The sequence below is a fragment of the Rattus rattus genome, chromosome 17 (assembly GCF_011064425.1).
Source record: "Rattus rattus isolate New Zealand chromosome 17, Rrattus_CSIRO_v1, whole genome shotgun sequence".
In the NCBI taxonomy this organism is placed as follows: Eukaryota; Metazoa; Chordata; class Mammalia; order Rodentia; family Muridae; genus Rattus; species Rattus rattus.
In genome coordinates this window covers 24,130,682-24,151,949 of record NC_046170.1, presented here as the reverse complement: position 1 = coordinate 24,151,949, position 21,268 = coordinate 24,130,682, and the positions used below count along the sequence as shown (strand labels likewise).

The window sequence follows — 21,268 nt, the reverse complement described above, 5'->3', positions numbered from 1 at the left end:
CAGCAGAGGCTTTGTCTTGGCCACACAACTGATCTCCATCTTTAAAACCTCCACCAGGCTACCTATTTCTTCCAGAAATTCAGCTTCCTTCTCTTTCAATCATCAACCTTGCCCATTTACCTTAGTTGGGTGGCATGAGGCTAATCATGTATGCCGGCTCTGTTTCTGTATTTGTAAATAAGTAATACCAGCTTCCCGCAACTGCCAAAGCACATGGGTTCTATCTTGCAAGCTAAGCACCAGTACATGCTCCTTCCTGGCCTTGCCTTCCCTGGCAAACACTGCCCTTGTCATCTGCTCTCCTCCCACCTTTTTAGTCTCTGACAACCCTATTGCTTTTTTTTTTTTTCAGTTGACCTTGCAGAATCACACCCTAACTCTGCTCCAACTGATGTTTGTTTGTTTGTTTTGTACTATTATCTCTCCCCTTCCTCCATTCCTTTCTCCTTTGTCACCCAAACAAATGTCTTTGGGAGACCTTAGCATCTACTCTATATTGCTTATCTATCGATCATGACCCTACTCCCAACTCCACCACTCTAAGGAGTTCCTCCTCAACACTCCCAGCACTCCTTTCCCCAGCTCATATTTCTGGACCTGTAGACCTGATGTCTAGACTATGGTGCTACTACCTCCTCCCAACAGAAAAGAATGAGGCAACAGAGAGACAGGACAGGAGTCTACCACAGCTTGTAACTAACTACCTTGTATGGTCGTGGAAAACACATGTAATTTCTCTGGGAATTAACCATGGGATCTATAGCCATTATGGGTTGTGTTTATAATCTTAAAAGATATTCCACTTCTTGTTTCCAAGTTTAACAATAATTTTTAGCTTTGGCATTCATGTATCAATTCTGTGTTATTCTAAATAATTTCTGTCTCCTTTACTGTGACCTGGTGCTCATATTAGAGATCCATTTCAAGTTCCCAGCCAAATGCATCCATCACAACCATCACAGCCGATACTTCTATAAAGAGGCCTTCACACAGCCTGTCCAACACCCATACGAGCCATCCATCATCAAAAGAAATGCTATTTAAAACCAAGCAAACCAAGTGTCTTAGTCATTGTTCTGTTGCTGTGAAGGGACACCATTTAATAGGAGCTGGCTTTCAGTTTCAGAGGGCTTAGTCCATTATCAGCATAGCAAGAAGCATGGTGCCAGGCAGGCAGACATGGTGCTGAGATAGTTGACAGTTGGAAGGGAGATGGAGGGGGAGGGGAGGGAGGGAGGGAGGGGAGACGGAGGGGAGAGGGAGAGGGAGAGGGAGAGGGAGAGGGAGAGGGAGGGGAGAGGGAGAGGGAGAGGGAGAGGGAGGGAGGGAGAGGGAGAGGGAGAGGGAGGGAGAGGAGCCACTGGGCCTGACCTGAGTGTTTGAACCCATAAAGTCCACTCCCAGTGATTCCCTTCCTCTAACAAAGCCACACCTCCTAGTAGTTCCACTCCCTGGTAACAAAACATTCAATCTTTAGCCTATGGGGCCCTTCTTATTCAAATCATCATACCAAGGTACCATCACTTCTTCTCTAAGCCAGTTCTTCTAGATTGACCATTTCTCTCTTTTTCTTTATGTGTACATGCACAAAGGAATATCATGTGACTGACTGCCTGAAGAGAGTATTAGATATTTTGAAGGTAAAGTTAAAGTGGTTGTGAGCCATGAAATGTGGGTTCTGGAAACAGAACTCAGGTCTCCTGGCAGGGTAGCAAGTACTTTTAACAACTGGGCTATCTCTCCAGCCCCAGGACTTTTCCATTTCTTTCCATTGTGTATGATTATTCATGACATGCTTATAGCATAGTTTTGTGTTGTCTGTTTAGACACCATATTCTTCTTTTTCTTTAACAATTTGTTCCTCAAGTCAACAAGAAAATTGGAATTTTCCTAGAAGAGGGAAGCAATGGCTATCTATGGTAGTCTAGAATGGAGCTCTGATACCCAACATGGATGGGGAGTCCAAGCAGAAACAGATGTGCATCTCTGTATGAGGTGTCATACAGGGTAATGGCATTTCAGCAAGGGAGACAGAGCCCAGGTGACAGTGTGTGTGTGTGTGTGTGTGTGTTCCAGAATGTGGAATAGAGCTACAATCAGAGAAACCCATCTTCAATAGAGCTACAATAAGAGAAACACATCTTCAGGAGTGGGGTACTCCTCAACGAAATAGTTAACTCCAAGACTAGGACAAGAAAGTGCAAGAGGGACTGAAGCAAGACAGCAAAGTGCTCCAAGAATGATGGAGTCATGGCAAAGGGAGATAGAGACTAGGTATAATGGGCTCCCCTGTTTTTTTCAGAACTAGTCTGAACTATCAAACAGGCTACAATCTATGTCATGAATTAAGAAACAATGATGCCATGTAAATATTTTAAAAAGAGAGTAAGCAGAGTTTGAGGAAGAATGAGATGTTTTGATGCCTTCGAAGGACATTTTAATAGAAGACCTTGTTAGAAAAGGACAAGCACCACTTCATCAGGGAAAGCCTGGAAGATAGAACTTAAAGTTAAGAGTCCTCAGTGTGCAGTAGCCAGGTGAGTCAGAACCACAGGCTCTACACAGACACAGCGCCAAGGGTGCAGGATTACATCTGCATCCCCAGGATCTAACCACAATGAAATTACTGAGGAAAACACACCTGACCACAGGGACAGGTAGGGATTCTGTATAGAAAATATTCTACTAAAGCAAACCTAGACAACTGGGCTTAAAATGCATTCACTTGGCAAAGAAAATTTCATCAAATTGAAGAGAAAAACCCTATAAATGTGAAGGAAAGTTTGTTGACTACATTTCTGAAAGGTTTAATATCACAGACCACATAAGGAAATCCAAAACTATTAAAGATGGCAAAACAATGATATAATTATAATCCCAAAAATAAAAGAGAAAAAGTTCCTTAATGGAGGACATTAAATGGCCAAGAGGTATATGAAAAACATTAAACAACACTAGAAAAATACACATTGAAATTATCATGTAAGAATAACTATTATCAAAAACTGTTGGAAAAGATATATGAAATTGTACCCTTGGATTTTACAGCCATTACAGAAAGAACTGTAGGGTTTTTCTAAACAAACAAACAAAAAACCCAAAAAACCCAAAAAATAAAAAAACAAAAACAAAAAACAAAACAAAACTAAACAACAAAAACGAAAAGCAAGCTAACCCCCAAAACAGCCAAACACAAACAAAATGCTGCTGGCAAAGGATCCAGTAATGCCAATCCTGGTTACACACAAAGCAAACAAACCCAGTGTTGCAGTCATATGCACTCCTGTGTTCCTCTGAGTACTATGTATGACAGAGAAGAAAGGGAAGCAGCTTATGTGCTCATCAACTCAATAGGCAGGTGGATAAATAACAGAGTACGTATACACAAGTCAAAGGCTTCTGTTACAGAAAAGAATGTGTGCTGTCACTCAGTGGGACAACATCGATGGAACCAGAGATCACTCAGATGAGTGAAATAAGCCAGACTCTGAAAGGCCACTATCAAATGAGTTCATTCATATGTGGAATCTAAGCGCTGTTGTCATAGGTGTAGAAAATAGACTATTGGCTCCCAGAGGCTGGAGAGTGTAGGTGAAGAGAGGGATGGGAAAGAGGCGGGTCAACAGGTTCTGCCTTGAAGAATATCTGAGAAGTTCTGTGTGCTGCTGTGCTGTTGACATAGGGTGCCTGGTTATTCCTATTGACTGTTTACTGTACATACATAGAAAGATGGGGAGAAGTAATTTAGGTGTTGTCCATAAAAAGTGATAAATATTCTGTATATAGATATGATTTAGTCAGCAGATATGATTCTAACCTTACACCTATATAATATATATATATATATATATATATATATATATATATATATATATATGTTTTATAAAAGGTCATATAAATCCTAGAAAAGACTGGGGAACTATCCCAGACCAAAAGAGAAGAAGAGATAATGACCGGCTGGTATATCACTAAATTCTGAACTGGGTCATTTTCCTGAAAAAGTCTTCATTGGGACAACTGGTAAAAACATAATGAGGTCTGCTGATAGGTGTTGGAAATCTATCAGTAACCATTTCTTGGTTTTGACGATAGTAGTGCAGTTGTACAGAGACAGCTCTTATTTTCAGGTGTTCTTTTTGACAGACTTCTTATGCAAATTTTTATAATTCTGAAATAATTTTTTATACAAAATTCAATTTTGAAACACAGAAGATAAAATATGTACAGGAGCCAAGTATGACCCCAAAGTCACAACAAGCCTCACCCAAGAGATTTATTGGGAAAGACACAAGAGGGTAGCTGCCTTGGCTCTTACAGTTTCCTGCAAGAGGGGAGAGAGCTTTCCAGGGTGGCCTGATCTTAAGGCAAGCCCAGGGATTGGTACGATTTCGATCTAAGGGTTTGGGAGGATTCTGTTTCCTGGTCTTGGGCTTTTTTTTTCCCTCTGGAGGGAAGAGCTTGGCTGCCTGCCTCTGAAGGGGCTGGAAACAGCCATTAAGGCCTTTAGAGTAGTCTGGAGGCGGGACCTGGCCAGTACTTGAGGGGCTTACAGTGGTGCGAGCATTAGGAATTGAATTTGATCCAAAGAACTCATGTTAAAAATAAAAAAGCTTGGCATGGTGGCCCTGACTTGTAATCTTAGGACCTAGGAGGTGGAGACAGTGGATTCCTGAGGCTTGCTGCCCTGTGAATCTACCGTAATATGTGGATCTTTGGGCACTAAGAGACTGTCTCTAAAAACAAAGTGAAAAGTGCCTGAGGAAAGACATTCTCAGTTGACCTCTGGTGTCTATGAGCATGTACACAGACATGCTGTTGTATAACATTGTCCTCAGAGTTAGAAACAGTCCATCCTGCAGAGGAGCTCCTTTAAGCAGGAAGGTTAACAACTCCAAATAGCTTCAGGAAGTTCCTGAAGCTGACCATACTTACTAGGCCCCGCCCTGTCAGAGTAAGCAGTAAAAGCCAAGAGTCCCCATCAGGTGAAGCAACCCTGAGCTGCAAAGAAGACCCTGAGACCAGACCTGCTGCCTGGAAGAAGAAAAGACCAGTAAGCTGCATGGGAGAGGGTTAAACCAATCACAGCACCTTCAATGGTCCCTCTTCAAATGGTGAGCCACCCTCAGGCTGTGCTGTGTGTTCCAGGTTCCCAGCTTCATAAGCCGTTTCACCCATCCTGGAGTGGGCTTTGGTGATGAATCTATTTTTGAGTCATTTCTGCTCCTGAAAGTCAGTTGAATAAAATTCATGGTTCGAAACCTTGGACGTTGGAGGTATCTGGTCTTTTGTGGGTTCCCTATCTGGAGTGAGTAAACATGTGTTTCGACTGTCCAGAAAATGTTTATCCACACAGCACATGTGCACACACAAAAATAATTCTGCAATATTTCAGACCTGCCCTCTTCTTCCCATTACGGCGAACATCTTGCTTGCTCCACAGAGGCAAGTCCCCAGTCTTCTACAGGGCTGTCATCACTTCTTTAAAGCTTTCCATGCCTCTGTCCAATTAAGGTCACCCCACATTCACTACAGTGCACCCTACTTCTCTGTTCCTTACCCTACCACACTGTGCAGCAAGTCCTTAATCTGACACTAAAGTTCAACGCCATTCTGATTCCAGCTAACCTGTGTCTGTCTTCTTCTCCCCACCGCCCATCCTTCTCTCCAGCAGCACAGCTGGATCAGCTCAGTTCCAGAATTCCCCACACGGGTTAGTATTCACCTCTTACAAATCTTCTAAGACTAAGTGAAAATACTTACTCTGATGGTCTCCCACAACTCTCTATTTTCCAGGGTTAGTCCATGTCATCTCCCTCAGCTGGAATACCGAGTCAACTCTCCCCTTACAACTCGCTTTCACTCTATCTCATACCACAGTTTTGTAGAGATTTCTCTCAATAATAACTAAGACATGAGATGAAGCCACATACCACTGCGATCCTTCTCAGCGGTTAAGTCATGGATATCTGAGCCTCGCTACCTGAGGCGTTGACTTTTAATAGTCCCAATCACTGTCTACTTAGCCAATATCCTTCCTTAAATACAGTTTTTTTCTTTCTACGACTAAGTACATGATGCCTACCCCTTTCAACATAGGAAACTGGGCTTTGGCCATACCATGAGCAATCCTAAATCTGGAGATTTCTAGAATATCACTTCAATAACAAATGTCTATTTAGAATTACATGTTAACTTCACAAAGAACAAAATAAAATTCTTAAAACTAAAGTGAAGGCCACATCTCACAAGCTTAAAGCCAGAAACTCTCAAGTTTAGAATAAAGATGCGTCTCTTGACAACATTGTTCACTGAGTGTGCTTCTTCTTCTTCTTCTTCTTCTTCTTCTTCTTCTTCTTCTTCTTCTTCTTCTTCTTCTTCTTCTTCTTCTTCTTCTTCTTCTTCTTCTTCTTCTTCTTCTTCTTTCTTCTTCTTCTGCTTCTTCTTCTGCTTCTTCTTCTGCTTCTTCTTCTTCTTCTTCTTCTTCTTCTTCTGCTTCTTCTTCTGCTTCTTCTTCTTCTTTCATTAATAAGTTTTGGATAAACTCATCAAAGTTAATATGTATGTTTAAGTATAATCAAGAAGCCTCATTTTTTTCTATACTCGAATTTAGAAAATAAAAGAAAAATGAAAAGTATTTAGCAACAAAATCAAACTTTTATTGCCAGATGAGCAATAGGAAATGAAAAGCAACCTCTGAAGGTCAGAAATGTTTTTATTTGGGAGGCAAAATACTGAAGGAAGTCTAGTGTTGCCCTGAAATTATGGCAGCGACATAACATCTGTTCTTACTTTGTCATGCAAGGACAGGAGAGGTTGGGCACACCCAGAATTTCAATACAGCAAAAGGCATCAAATCTAGAAGTGATAAATCTCCAGGCCCTGGCTCCAGCAGATCATAAGGTTGAAAATTACCTTAAGGTGAAATTGTTTAATTAATCTAACTGTAACTATGGGTTTTAGATTAATATTCGTATTTAAGTCTGACACACTTAATAAAGCATTTTTAAATAAGATAAGGTGGATGTGCTGGAATTTAAATCTTAGACATTTGTGATGTGAGAAGCAACACTTAACAGAAAGACATTGTCTCAGTGCTTTGTACATGATAGAACATTTTTGTTGTTTTACGTTGGCTTGTTTTGCCAGCAAAATGATCAACAATTTCTCCAGAAACAAAACACATAAATGAAAGTGACTGAACTTTCAGAAGAAGCAAGTCTCATTTGAAAGTCATCTCAACATCAGTGTTGAAAAGACTCATCTAGAGAAATTGTGAATAACATATCCAAAGTGTCCAATTTATCAAAGTCAACAAAGTAGGAGATATACAGACACATTAGCCATCTTCAAAGTCAACACAGCATGTGACAAGTAAGGGAAATCATGTTTTCATTTCCCAGGTCCCAGGTAAGGCTGGATGGATTGACTGTAGTTGCCCCTGACCCACACAGCACACCTCAACCAAATCCACTGCGTTTCTGTAGTTTGCAGCATGTAAAGTTATTTAAGTCACCACAGCTTATCTGGAAAGTTTACTGCTAGGGGAAGATTTGGCACAAACTTCTTGAATTCTGAAGCTTTGTGTGTCCTTAGAAATAGTGAATTTTAATGAAAAAGAGTCAAAGATGATTGACAACTAGATGTACTGAAGTTTTCTCTTCTGTTATAAGGAGAACTACACAGTATAGTAAGTACTTAATTGCTTGTATTGGAACCCACAAGTCTATGCCCTTTGAAACAGTGGACTTTATGTTTAAAAGTCTAAGTCAATGTTAGCATTGCATTATGAGACTATCAAAGTGACTATGGTTATCGCCATAAACAGCCAGTGTTGTGTCAACAGAATGATCCGAGTGAGCCAGGAATAATGCAAGTAAAAAAGAACAAGGAATTCATAGCAGGTGTTGAATTTTATAAAAGGAAATATTGGATTAAAAAACAGGACCAAAAAAATGCCTTAACTTCTCAATGAGAGGTCACCCCACCTATGCTCTCTTTGACATGGCCATGATTTTTTCACCCAGATAAGGATATATTTAGATCTCTCTCTCTCTCTCTCTCTCTCTCTCTCTCTCTCTCTCTCTCTCTCTCTCTCTCTCTCTCTCTCTTTCTCTTTCTCTCTCTCTCTCTCTAAAACAAAATTATTTGAAATCAGATTACTAGCTTATAAGAGAAACTCTTTTGATCCTCCAAAGGGAATCTTTGCCACATTACTGAGCAGACTTCATAGAGAATCAAGTTTTACTCTCTCACTTTAAAACAAAGAAACTGAGGCCTGGAGAGATAATGACTCACCCGAGGTCACAGTTTTGTTTGCACTGAGGCTGACAGGAAACTCTAACCCACATGACACACCAGGTCCAGTGTCCACCCTAAGGCTTTACATTTCGCTTTGTCATAATTTACTTTACAACTTGGAACTCAGTCCATTCACTGGGAATGATTAACAAGAAATGACTTTCGTCACTCCTCCCACAGAATGCCCACACAGCAAAGACAACAGGTACATCATGGCCACTACTCTTTTCTATCAGCCTAAAGAAAGAATCTAGGTGATAGTCATTTTCTTATTTGAATAGGATACTCTTTCCAGACATACTCAGTAAGCTAATATAAATTACATTGCCTTTCAAGTTTCAAAACTTGTGGAGATCTGTGGGACAGACCTGCAATGGTCGACTTCTGTGCTAGAAGCACCTCCGTTCTTGTTCTTAACCAGCTGTAGGGGGCAGGGAAGCCTGGTGGTGCAGACTGTTTCCTCAGCACCTGGGAGTCTGACGTCAGGGAGTCTAAGGCTAGGTTAGATAGCATATAACCCGCCAAACACAAAAGTACCAAAGATCCAAAAAATAATTTAAAAAAACTTTATGTGAATTATAACAAAATTAAATTTTAAGCAGAAACTGCTACGTAACTCATGGGAAACTATTACATACTAATATAAACATAAGTTTGTGAAAAATAACTTTATTTCTGCAAGTGAAAAACTTTGGTGAAGAAGTTGGCCATTTTTTCCTGGCAAACCTATTGTCTTCCTTTAATACGAGAGCCAGATTTTCATATCAATTCCTACATCAGCATAGACTAATGATTTTGTTCCGTGCATGAGAGAAAACAAAGTATAGCTCACACGGATTGCCTAGACCCAGAAAGGTGGCTTTCCTGATCTGTTGGGATGCTTGCCTCATGATTCTTTGGGATGCCAGAGAAAACCCGACACTGAGTGCTGTCCTGGCGATGGTGAATGGTGAACGGTCACGGTGTGGAAACTGAACCAAGCCCAAGCTACTCAACACACGGCTAAGTGAAGACCCATTCCTCCATCTTCCGCTCAGGATGTGCGACTTCATAAACCTCCTTGGAAAGGTTTTGGAAACCCCCAATCATACTCTGAAAATTTTAAAATAGGTTTTACCCAGAGAGGAGGGATATACATGGCTTTGATTCATCATAATCATCAATTCTTTAATTTACCCAGCATAAATGGGATATTCTCATCAGAAGTGAAAAAAACGGGAGAAAACAGATTTTGTCTAAAAAGATACAAAGCAAGAGACCGGTGATGAAACATGGATACAATTATTATATTGTGTATACTAAAATCTAGAGAAGAGCCCATGCACCCACTGATCTTTGAGCCCGTCTTCTTGAAATGAACAAAATAAACAGGCTTGGATGACCTTCACCAAAGAAAGTTGTAAAGACTTATCAACCTACACTAAAAATTTCACAATGAACTGTGGAAAGCTTAATCTTAATGGATAGAAAACCAGCAAATGCACAAGCAGAAAGGATTCCCTTTTACTGCATTCACAGGAGGAAGCAAACACTTCCAATGCACATGAACATGGGCTGAATGCCAGTCCCTATGATATGCCTAGGAGTGTGGGTTCCTGGGTAATCAGGAGGGGCTAAGACCCGGTGGTGCAATGTGACATTCTGTCTACGAAGAACTGTTAAGAATGTATTCTTTACGGAACATTTGCTTCTTTAAAAGCAAGAAGAGAAAGGTTTGAGCTACTGATAAGGAAAAGAACCCTCGAACCAAAAGTTTTTTGCTTTGTTTTTGAAGAAGAAAGCAGTAAAAGATAGGAGACTATAGATATGCCCTATATTCTGTTAATAAGAAGGGCATTTTTCACAAAATAAAGATTTAAGGAAATGAAGGGAAATATCCACATGTCCTTAGATGCCAAAGGAATAAACCATGGTCAGAAAAGTTATACTTTATATAGTCCACAAAAGGTTCACTTATCACATCCATGTAATAAAACCAGAACTAAAGCAAAGTCCGATGCAGGTACTCACTGCATAAATAAGAACCACCCTTTACACTCACATCTAAAACCTCTTCCTTGTTTTCCTAAACATATCCAACACAGTCTCTGCATCAAGGAAAACCAGGACACATTTTACAGTAAACAGAGTATCTCTTTTTGTAGATCTCACGAGTACCAACTCAAAACTATGGTGACATATTTCATTTCCAACAGTAAAAAAGTAAGATTGTCCACTAAGGACTTTTTGATGGCTGAGTCAGTAAAGGTCTTCACAGTTAAGGAAATAATTTATTTGAACAGGAAACCACAACTTTCATATAATTACCTCCTCCCAAATGAGGTTTTCCTTGAAAACAGTGAGAGAGAAGGAAGCTTGTAGGTAACAGATTTGTGGTTCTGTTTTCTTACAACTATTGAAGTAATTAGTAAAGAATTTTAATATAAAAAGGAGACTAAGACCATGAGGAAGTAATTTAATATGGTCTCAGTGAACCAGCAAACAGAGAAGGGGGAAATGAACACACTAGCCTGCTAATATAAATATAGGAACTGGTAATAGAAAAATCAACATTTTCCATACACCTGAAAGACACAACAGGGAGATGCCTCTGTGTGTGTGTGTGTGTGTGTGTGTGTGTGTGTGTGTTTCTTCAAAGTCAGCACAAACATCTTCTAGAAGATCTCAAGAATTTTGCTATATCAATAATCCAAGGAGGAGCACAAAATGACTATCCTTAAACGAAAATAAAACAGCGATACCTTGAAATAAATCTCAATTTCTCCATTGCAAAAATAAAGACAGGCTGTACCAATTTACAAAGCCATGACTTTTGCGGGTCAGGGAGGGGGTATGTGTAAGAAAAGGGATAGGAGAGTAAGGATTACAAAACAAATCAACTTACCTTGACACGTTTTCTGGAATGTACTCTAGGACCGGATACCCATCACTTCTCCTAGATGACAGGTCACCGTGTGGTTTCCATGATTCCACTAATGTATTGACAGGTGGGAAGGAACTCAAGTGTTGGAAAGATTGGTCTCTAGGTGACCGTGATAAAGATATTGTACCTTGAGCACCAATCCGGTAGTGAAAGGACTGTCCACCCGAATTCACACCAACGATAGCAGATGATGGGATGCTGGCTTCAGGGTAATAGCTCCCATCATCTGGTTCTTGCTTAATCCCCACTGGGAATGCGCTGCCCTCGCAGCTACCATCAAAGCCGGGCACAGGTGGTCCTAAGATTCCTGATAGGGAATAATAGTCCTTATCATCCATAAAGGAAAAGTAGGAGCCATCCATGAATGGAAATGGGTTGACCGTGGGGTTCCCTTTAAAAGAGGCGCCTGAACATGAGTGCTTGCTTGACTCTTGCTTTATTGGTACAGAGAATGGAGAACTGGGGCTGATTTTGCTGTTTCCTCCTAGACAGGAACTGCTGAAAGCCCCATCTGGTTCGGATTTTATGTACTGGACAATGTTGAGCTGGCCAGTCACACCATTGGAGATGGCCTTCTCGACTTCCTCTGTCTTAGGGAAAGGAACGTCGTGAGCACCTTTCTCGTGGGTGTCTGGACTAGGAACCACATCCTGGATGGCACCGGCTCCAGCAGAAGCGCCTGAAGTGGCATAGCTGAAGGCATTGCTGATGGGGCTGCCGATGGACCCCACTGTGCTGGCTGTCGGGCTGGAGAGTGTGGATCTATTGTTGGTGTTGTTGGAAGGGCTGGAAACGGAGCACCTTGAGTTGTTGAGATTTGCCGGGCTGGACACAGAGGAGCGCAGAGGGACGTTATTTGGACTGGAGACTGGAGATTTTACACTGCAATGACTTGGAGGGCTGGAGATTGGAGATTTCATGCTGCTCAATGGACTTGAAAGAGGGGAGCCCACGTTGCTCGCATGTGCGGGGCTGTGTGACCGTGAGCCTCTGTTTTCGACACTGGGGGAGCATGTCAGTGAGGTTCCTTGAGTGATGGGACTGTGCACTGGGAAACTGCCAAAGCTAGTTGTGGAGGAGGACATGGAGTTGATGCCCGCGGGGCTGCATACTGAGGATGCCATGTTCAGCGGGCTGCAAACAGAAGAGCTCTTCTCATGACAGATGATAGGGCTCCTCACGATGGCGCGCAAGGCCCCACCATTCATGGAGGCCGCAGAGTCAGGCATGAATGACCTCAAAGGTCTGCTCATAGCACTCAGTGTGGAGGACCTGTGACCATTCTCTTTGTAAAACTTCACCAGCTGCTCCATGTTTTGATAAATCTTTGTGGGGCTCAGGCTTCCTTGTTGGTTCTGCTGATCGTAAGTGTACTCGGCATCTCTCACAGAATCCATATATAAACCCATGGACTCAGCTACCGTGGCTGAAAGTTCCTTGGATTCCAGCTCAGTTTTAATATCTGATGGCAAAATCCCAGACCGACTATTGTCTTGCTGAATGCAAGGGAGTAATTCGTGCTTTTCTTTGCTGCTTCCTTGAGTACTGTTGTTCGGAATAGCACCGGAAACGCAGCTGACGTTGACAATCTCCATGTAGTTGTTCTCAGTGGTCCTCTCTGCAGGTCCAAGTGAAGAACGCTCCAAGGTCTGAGACACTTGACTCCAGCGCCTTTCCATGTCTAGGCCTTCAGGGAGACTGTGGTAGCCTTTGGTTTCCATAGCTAACAAACAGATTTACATTCAAATGTTAGAGTCAGTAACAACCGTATTATGTCAAGGCAGTCTAAAATTGCATCTATGGAGCTGCAATTTATATTCGACTTAACAAAACAATATTTCTAGGTGCAATAAAATATACCTTCTTGGGTACTGACATAATATATCACATAAACAGAATATCAACTCTAACTTCTTCAGGAGCCGGGAGAAGAACAAATGCAATTTTGTGTCTTAGTAAAACTCACTACAATAGAGCCTTGACAGATAGTAAAGTAAATTTACAAATGGTAACATACTTGAATATTAAATAATATTCAATCCAATCCTAGGGATTGATATGGTAGTCTGAGGGGAATACAGTGATTAGACAAAGCCAAAGTGTGGCGACAAAACAACAACAACAACAACAACAACCAAAACAAAAACAAAAAATAACCTAACTTGGGCAACATTTTCTTGGGATCCACTTCACACAAGAGTGTGGGTTCCTTCCTTGCTCTTAAGCTCTCACCTGTGTGCTCTTTTTTTTTTTTTTTTTTTTTTTTTTCTTTAAGCTGGGGACCGAACCCAGGGCCTTGCACTTGCTAGGCAAGCGCTCTACCACTGAGCCAAACCCCCAACCCCAAGCTCTCACCTGTAATAGAGCTCCTTTATGCACTAAAACAAAACAAGCAAACAGCTAACTTTATGACTCCAAAGTCTTGGGAAACTTTGGATCATCTGAAAGCTGCCTTCCTCATGACCAAATACATGGCCTTATTATAAATGATATGAAAATGCAATTACAGTAGTATTTCCAAATATATGCTTCCCAGATGAATAGCCATAGGAAAAACTGACGAACTGTTTCTAAAACAGTAAGACTTTCTTAATTTTATATATTTTAAGATATATAATTTCTTACATTAATGATGTCAATTCAATTACTGTAGTGTCACTTCTGACTTAGAGGATGGATCAGAGCTGTTGCTACACAGGTCAGCAGCATTTGGCTCTTTCTCATCAGGAAATCATTTTAATAAGTGCTCTGGCCTAGCAACACCTCTGTTCAAGTTGTCCAACGGGCAGACCTGAAGGGCAGCCTGATTATTTGAGCATTTACTCAGAAATACGTCTTCAGCACTTGCTACATCTTAGGCTTAAGAGTAGTTGTGGATCTGTAGTAAAACAAAACAACCCCCCAAAACAAAGAAAACAAAACAACAACAACAAAAACACCATCCAGGCCTAATTTCTATTGGAAAGAAGCCCATGGGGATATTGTCAATATGCATTCATTTCCATCTGCTCTAATCGATAAATTTAGCTCATGAACAGATTACAATAGACTATGTATACATAATTATCATATGCTACATAGTTCAGCACACTCTTACAAGTCTTTCTGATATATTAGTTAAACTTATGAACCTATGCAGAAAAACAAAATCTGTGAAGAAACAATGCAAGCAAGAGACTGTGGACTGGACACACAGCTATGTGGAAGAGTTGGAATTTGATCTCAGGTCCCTGTTTACCAGCATTTCTCAACCTGGGTCTTAAGGAACTTGCAGGCAGATAATTTTGTTTACTGTGGAGGCTGCCTTATGCACTGGAATAGGTTAGACAGAATCTCTGTCTCCTACCCACTAGATAATGAGGTGCTGAGAGTACACCCTAAATAATCTGCGTGTCTGCAGATTACCAAATGTCCCCAGGGAGCAAAATCATCCCTGGACAGCTGCTTTAAAGAAACAGATCACTGCAAAGAAATGTTTGGCAAAAATTAACTCAGTCCAGAAAAACCTTATCTGTACATCTTAGCATTAAAAATCATACCTGCATATATTTTCAAATCTATAGGTCCTGCGAAGTCTGCAGTTCTTCATATATAAAGCCTACCTCAGACCTTTCAGCCTCTCTCTGCCTTACCTCCAGCTCTTCTCCCCAGCCCTCTACTTATTCAAAAAAGGACTAAAAAGTCTTTTACTACAGAATTTGAATTAGCATTGCAAACAATATAATAACTTAACTAAATTATTGGTACTGCATATCACAAGCCACTATAATGAAATGTAATGCACAAATTGCCTATGTATTACAATTGTCTCTGACTTCTCTGTATTCTACAGCATATTTTAAATTATGAGTAGTTAGAAACCATCGGTTTTGCCACTGTGTCCCAGATGGATAGTAAAGTGCAAATAAAAATGTTTAACTATTATACTATAATCAATACTCAATTTATGAACCTTAAAACCTACCAATTATGTAGCATGCTTTCACTTAAAGAACATTATTCTATTAATTCTTAATCAAAAATCAATTTCTAAAATGTGGAAAATAAATCAAATCACAAAGATTGAGATAGTTATCTGGTAATTTCAGCCAAAAATAACAGTAAATATGGACAAAACCTAGTAAAAGTTGAAACACACACACACACACACACACACACACACACACAAAAAAAAAAAAAAAAAAAAAAAAACTGGGACCCAAATCATTGCTAAGACTGGACATTCTTTAATCTTCTGAAGACTTTTAGGCAGAGCAATAAATTGGAAAATACAGTAAATATTACATCCTGCTTCTATTTGTACAGAGACTGTTCTGTTCTTTCCATACCGAAGACAGATGTACACAGCTAGATATATGCAGGTTTTGGTCCAAATCCATCAACCGTCACAAGAACCGTGTGTGTGTTCAGAAGAGAACCCCTTGTGTATGCATCTTACTCTCCATCACCAAATTCACATTCCTCTCCTGCACGCTGTGCCATGAGCTCCCGAAAGGCCTTCAAGGGAAGTGGTTCCTTTGCTTCCTCATTACAAGGCTTCCGAAGGGACCTTCCCCTGACTCAGATAGCTGTAGCCTTCAACCCCCCTCCATCCTAAGCCACAGGGCTCTCTTCCCTGAGTCTGAAGGGGATCGTCACCCAGACCCTTCTCCAGAACTTCACCAGCCCAACTGTCTTCTGGGATAGGCGAATACGGCTTATGAGGTCTCATGGTGAAAATCCAGACTCCAGACTCCCTGGGAGATTTTAAAATGCAGAAAGTAGTGTTTTTAATCCTAAAATAATAGGATTATTTAATCCTAAATAATAGTAGTGACTCTTGTCACTACTGCTCAAATGAGCCATATGCCAGATCTACAGACCTCTCTAAAGCTCACAGTAGAATCCTTTCTGGAGGCCACAGTTTCTTTCTTCAGGGAAGCACCTTATCAGCTATCCTCAGACAGCTGACCTTAACTTCTCAAGACACGGTTCTTCAAACCCTGAACTCTCAAAACATTCTCCTAAAGCCAACTGTATTTCACTGAGTTATTGACAGGAATATGATGAAGAATTTGCCAGAAGCTTTGCTGAAATCTAAATTGGCTTTGTTCGAGGTATCTTCATCTGTCAACCTCACCCACTTCAACCGTAAAGGTTAGTAACCGACACAGAAGGGTGGGTAGCAGTTGGAACATGAATGCTTTCCCTGTAAACACTGTTTTTAAGATCAGATACTGAAATATTTTATGGGGAGTTCTCCTCGGTTATTACTTTAGTTGGTTTTTTTTTTTTTTTATAAACAAATGAGTTAGGTTAGAAATTTATTTCCCATGTTGTCCAGGAAACTGGGGTTGGCTTTTTAGAATTGACATAATGACCACGACTTTGAAGTCAACCTGAACTGACCAATGAATAATAAAGATACAACCTGATGAGTATGGTCCTCATAAAACTTTATCCTGAGGGTAAAGGGAAAGTTTTTTGTTGCCTAAGTATAAACTAAAGCAGGGAGTTACATGAATTCCTAGCTTAGGGAAAATCAGACCTCTAAGCTTCCGGGCAAACACTATACTAGGGACTGTTGGGCCATTATGAACCTTTATATTCATGCATAAGAAACAAAAAATATCCACGTAATAAGGGAAAGCACCAATAGGCTTTACATGTATGCATGTGTGCACACACACACATGCTTGTGTTTACATGTATGTGTGTAAAGAACTCACTAATATCCTGAGGGCACTTGTCACTATTGTTCTAAATGAGCCATATGCCAGGTCTACAAATCTCTCTCTCTCTCTCTCTCTCTCTCTCTCTCTCTCTCTCTCTCTCTCTCCTCTCTCTCTCTCTCTACACACACACACACACACACACACACACACACCCTTAAATAATATTAGCACAAAGGAAACAGACTTTAAAACTTTGTTACGTAGTCTGTTAAACTGCCCTATTCTATAAGAAAGTAGTTTCTTCGCCCCCACCCCAGGAATTACCAAAGATTCTTGGGGATTTGCATCTTTTCTGAAAACTTTCACTTTTAATGCTCCCCAAACACATCCCCTTCTTAATGGCATCCCCCCCACCCCAGCTATGTTACTGTTATTGAATGGCACACTGGAGACCCAGCTTTAGAAGGCAGAGAACTTCAGAAAACTAGTTTTAGTCGCTCTGCTCCTCAGGACTGTTACCTTCCCCTCTTACAGATGAGGGAGGGATAAACCTGCCAAGGTCACCTGAGAGAGTGGGAGAACCAGTTAGAGCCAAGCACACTCGAGTTCTGTTCGCTGGCCTGACCCAATGAGCCACATCAGCTCTCTCTCTTTTCCTTTAACAAAACTACCTCTTCCATAAAGGAAGAAGCTTGCTTTAGCTTTAGCCTCTCCCCTCCTAAAGTCCCGAAAGTATTTCATGGCATACATGGTAGGTAGCATGCTATGATGTCAAACGTGAAATTAAAGCTCCGAAGGAGGACTATGCAAATGGAAAACACCGTTATCATTACTATATAAATATCACCAATAACAGTGAGGACCCACAATGGTAAGATGCAGCTTGGTGCCTTTAAAACTCAGCGGCTTTAACAACTCTTCTGCTAGGAAAAGTTTTCCGAACTATGATATAATAAATAAATAAAGCAGATGGTATGATGAAGCATTATGATTTAAACCTCGTCTTTCAAAAATTCAGCAGGAAAAGCCATGAAACTAAAATCCATCTGGACAAGGATACCACCAAAAGCAGCTTCATCCCTTGTCTGTCCCTGTCCTAAAAATCCCCTAGAGTTTCCCCAAATATAAAGGAACGGAATCGCAAGGTTTTCCAGACCCTGTTCATACAAGATCTATGGTGATCTAGCTCCTTCAACTGCCCTTATCGGCTACACCTCCCACTCAGACTGAGAAGCTTCCGCAATTGATAGATGAAAGAAACATTATTCAAACGTCCTTTAAAATTTGCAAGAGCAAAACGATCTGAAATTCATTTTTGGGGAAAGGGGAGGGTGGTAGACCGCCCACTGCCAAAGGCGGTTAAAAGCCGCTCTTTAGAGGGCATTTATCCAAAGTGGCCAAACTTTCCCAAAATAGTCCTCAGCCGGCCAGGGTGTGGGGGGGTTGTGGGGGGTGAAAAACCAAAACAAAACAACAAGCACACAGAACCATACTGACTGTGCCTCCGGATTACGCAGCGGCTTCTCCCTGCAAAGTGCAAGCCACCCTTGCCACGGCCGCACACCGGGCTGGACCGGAGGTGCCCCACTGCGCACCCCTACACACCTGCCTCGGCCAGGGTCGTCCTCTCGCCGTCTACCTGTTGCAGCGCTTGCCACCACCACGACAACCCTGCTGCGGAGCCCCCCTACATCCAACCACATCCAGACCAGCGAGTGCCGCTCTCCCTGCAGCGGGAGAGCCTGAGACAGCAGCGCTGGCGCCCAGGTGACTTGCACTAGCTTCCTCTGAGCAGCCTGAAGTTGGCTCTCTTCTCCCGGGCCCAATGACACCCGGGGTGCGCAGGAGCTGAGGGGAGGGGTCAGGGGCAGGGCCAGGGCGGGCCAAGAGGAGGGGGCGGGCGAAAGCCCCGAGGGGGAGTGGAAAGCCGGCCCTTTTAAACCCGGTCACATGTCCAGAAAGTTCAGGTCGCTGTCCCGCCCGCCGGAGCGATTTCCATTGGCCAAGGGGGAAACAAGGCTCCACGCTGTGCGGGCCAGGAGCGCTTCTCATTGGGCAATCGGGGCTGTCAGTCACCAGGCGGGCGACATGACTGATACAAAGTTGCTGCGACATAGCCTGGACTCCGCAGCTTCCTTAAAGCCGCAGAGGCGGCGTGTTCTCCTAGTTCCCGGAGGTGGCCCCGACTCGGGGCACCCCTGCACACACTACCCTTTAGCCCACTCTGCTCCTTCGCTCCAAACTTGCTCTCACCTACCCAACTGTCCCCCCACCTTCACCCGCGGTGGACCACAGGCAATCTGGAGAGAAGGGGAAAGAGAGATGACGCGAGAGCAGCCTAGATGGTGTGCCCTCGCTTTCTTCACCTGCAGCGCCAGGTGAGCCGCAGCGTCGCACACCCGGCGCCTCCCACAGTGTCCTCAGGCCTAGGACTGCTAGGGTGGGCGTCCCCGGGACCCCTGAAGCTCTGCTCCCCGCCCCCTCCAGGTCTCAGAGTTACCTCCCCGCCGAGCAGCCGTAATCTCCGCGGTCGGAAAGCCAGAGGATCTCGTTCCCACTCGATTTCAGTTTCCTTGTTTTAACCACGCAGGAAAAGCGGGTGCTTTCAGTGCAGCCAAACCCCTTTAAACACAGCCTTCCTCCCACCCCACCCCTTGCCAAAAAAAAAAAAAAAAAAAAAAAAAAAAAAAAAAAAAAAAAGTGCCAGGGTCAAGAGCTGAGGCGCCTGATAATTTTGTTACTGTACTTACTACTTCAGTACTGGATTTTTCCACTAGTTCAATATGCAAGAAAGCCTACTATCGAGGATACTCACTTTATAATGTTTGGAAGGGGTGCATATAATTGGGGCAGGCATACTGGAAGAGGGGAGAGCACTAAAACTATTTTCTAAGGATCGTTTGTCTGCGCGAAGAAATTTCCACTCCCTTCCTCGCCCCCACCCTCATTTCCCTCCCGCCCACCTAAGCACTGCACTTGCTAAGCCGAAAGATGGACTCCTTAACTTTAATTTCTAAGGACTTTTACATTGGTTTGAGGCTGGGCTTTGGACTCCCCTGCTGGCTGGGAGTCAGCACCAGTGACGTACACACCTAAATCTGGTCCCCTGGCCCTTAGCGACCCGCAGGCCGCCAGCGGCAGCTGTGCAGCTTCAGGCTCACCCTCGCTTCCCGAGTGCTGAAGCCCCAGGAGGAGGAGGGCACCTTGTGCCCAAAGGCCCCTCCTTTCCTTACAGTTTGTTAAGCCTCAGGATCCCGGATCCCAAGCCCAAGGAGACTGGAACTCTCAGTCACTCCCGCAGGACATTCCCCAGAGGCAAAGGGGACTGCAGCGAAGCCGGCAAGCTGGTTGGGATTCCGGACTCCGGTGCCCAGCAGTCCCTGGCGTGCAGTTGGCCCTGGAGCCCCTACACACACGAACCCCCCCGTCGAGTGTCCCAACTTTCCCGGGAGGGTAGCTGTCATGCGCGCCGGGCGAGCACTCTCAGCATCGATCACACCCGGGGCCGCGCGCGGGTGGCGAGCTGGAGCTAGGGGAGTCCCGGACCCGGCGGCCCGGGCTCGCCAAGCAGAGCGGCTGCAGTTGAGCCAGTGTGGCAGAACTATTCATTATTAAAGAAATGGACCCGGATCTTTTTACTAAGTTTTTACCTCCTTTAGGGAGGGCTGGTTTTGCCCTGAGTCGAAGCTCCTTGCAAAATCTAGGTTAGAGCGGCGCGGAGAAGCCGCCGAGCGCTCGCCAGCCTCCCCGCACCCTTGTCCCGCGCCGGCCTGGAAGGCACCAGACCTATCGCCCGCAGCCCACCTCCTTAAGCGGACCCGCTTCATCGGCCCTCTGCGCTGGCCCTGCTACCCCGGGCCTCCTTTGCGCTCCCCAGGCCCCTCCCGCCACTGTCGGTGCAAAGTGACAGTCGCTGCACTCACCTTTTCTAGGACATGTTAGGGAGGCTGGGGCGGGGGAGGGGGGCAGCGAGACTCCCGCCGCCTCCGCCGCTGCCGCCGCTACCAGCAAGTCCAATACTGGCTGATCGGCAATGAGGATGGAGAGGATAGCAATCCCGGCAGTCGCCCTACTGACGGTGGGTAGAGTAATAGAGCGACAGTGCAGATACCCTGTTGGAGGCGGCGAGCCGGCGAGCCGGCGGCACTAAACCGCGCCGAGGGGGCTGTGAGCACCCGCCGGTCCCCAGCAGTGGCGGCCCGGCCTGGGGCCGGCGGGTCTCCGGGGCTGCTGGTTCGCCTCGGGGTGACTGCGGAGGTCCCGGGAGCCCACCAGTCGAGCGGTAAGACCCCGCGCCGGTAGCGGGGAAGCGCGGCTTTCCGCGCCCCCTTCCAGGGCTGGGGTGGCCGGTGACAGCTCCGGCGATAGAGAGTGGTTAGAGAGTGGTGTGTGT

At 43.7% G+C, this 21,268-nt stretch overlaps 2 protein-coding genes across 6 annotated transcripts in view; one reads left to right on the top strand and one right to left on the bottom strand.

The window, feature by feature from the left end:
• Nr3c2 (nuclear receptor subfamily 3 group C member 2) overlaps nucleotides 1-21,268 on the bottom strand; it is a 338,093-nt gene that overhangs the window by 316,236 nt on the left and 589 nt on the right. Inside the window, exons 1-2 of one of the 5 annotated variants that reach the window (XM_032888217.1) lie at nucleotides 20,799-20,904; nucleotides 11,183-12,944 (exon numbers count right to left, since the gene is read on the bottom strand). In XM_032888217.1, coding sequence (XP_032744108.1) covers nucleotides 11,183-12,942 — 1,760 coding nt within the window. In that variant the 5' untranslated portion in view covers nucleotides 12,943-12,944; nucleotides 20,799-20,904. Of the gene's footprint in view, nucleotides 1-11,182; nucleotides 12,945-18,480; nucleotides 18,728-19,375; nucleotides 19,484-19,967; nucleotides 20,058-20,798; nucleotides 20,905-21,268 lie in introns of those variants that run through there. The other 4 variants (XM_032888219.1, XM_032888218.1, XM_032888221.1 and 1 more) reach the window with 4 other exon arrangements.
• LOC116886712 overlaps nucleotides 18,936-21,268 on the top strand; it is a 59,824-nt gene continuing 57,491 nt past the window's right edge. Inside the window, exons 1-2 of the mRNA XM_032888222.1 lie at nucleotides 18,936-19,253; nucleotides 20,111-20,953. Of these exons, the coding sequence (XP_032744113.1) occupies nucleotides 18,964-19,253; nucleotides 20,111-20,408 (588 nt within the window). The 5' untranslated portion in view covers nucleotides 18,936-18,963 and the 3' untranslated portion in view covers nucleotides 20,409-20,953. The remainder of the gene's footprint in view (nucleotides 19,254-20,110; nucleotides 20,954-21,268) is intronic.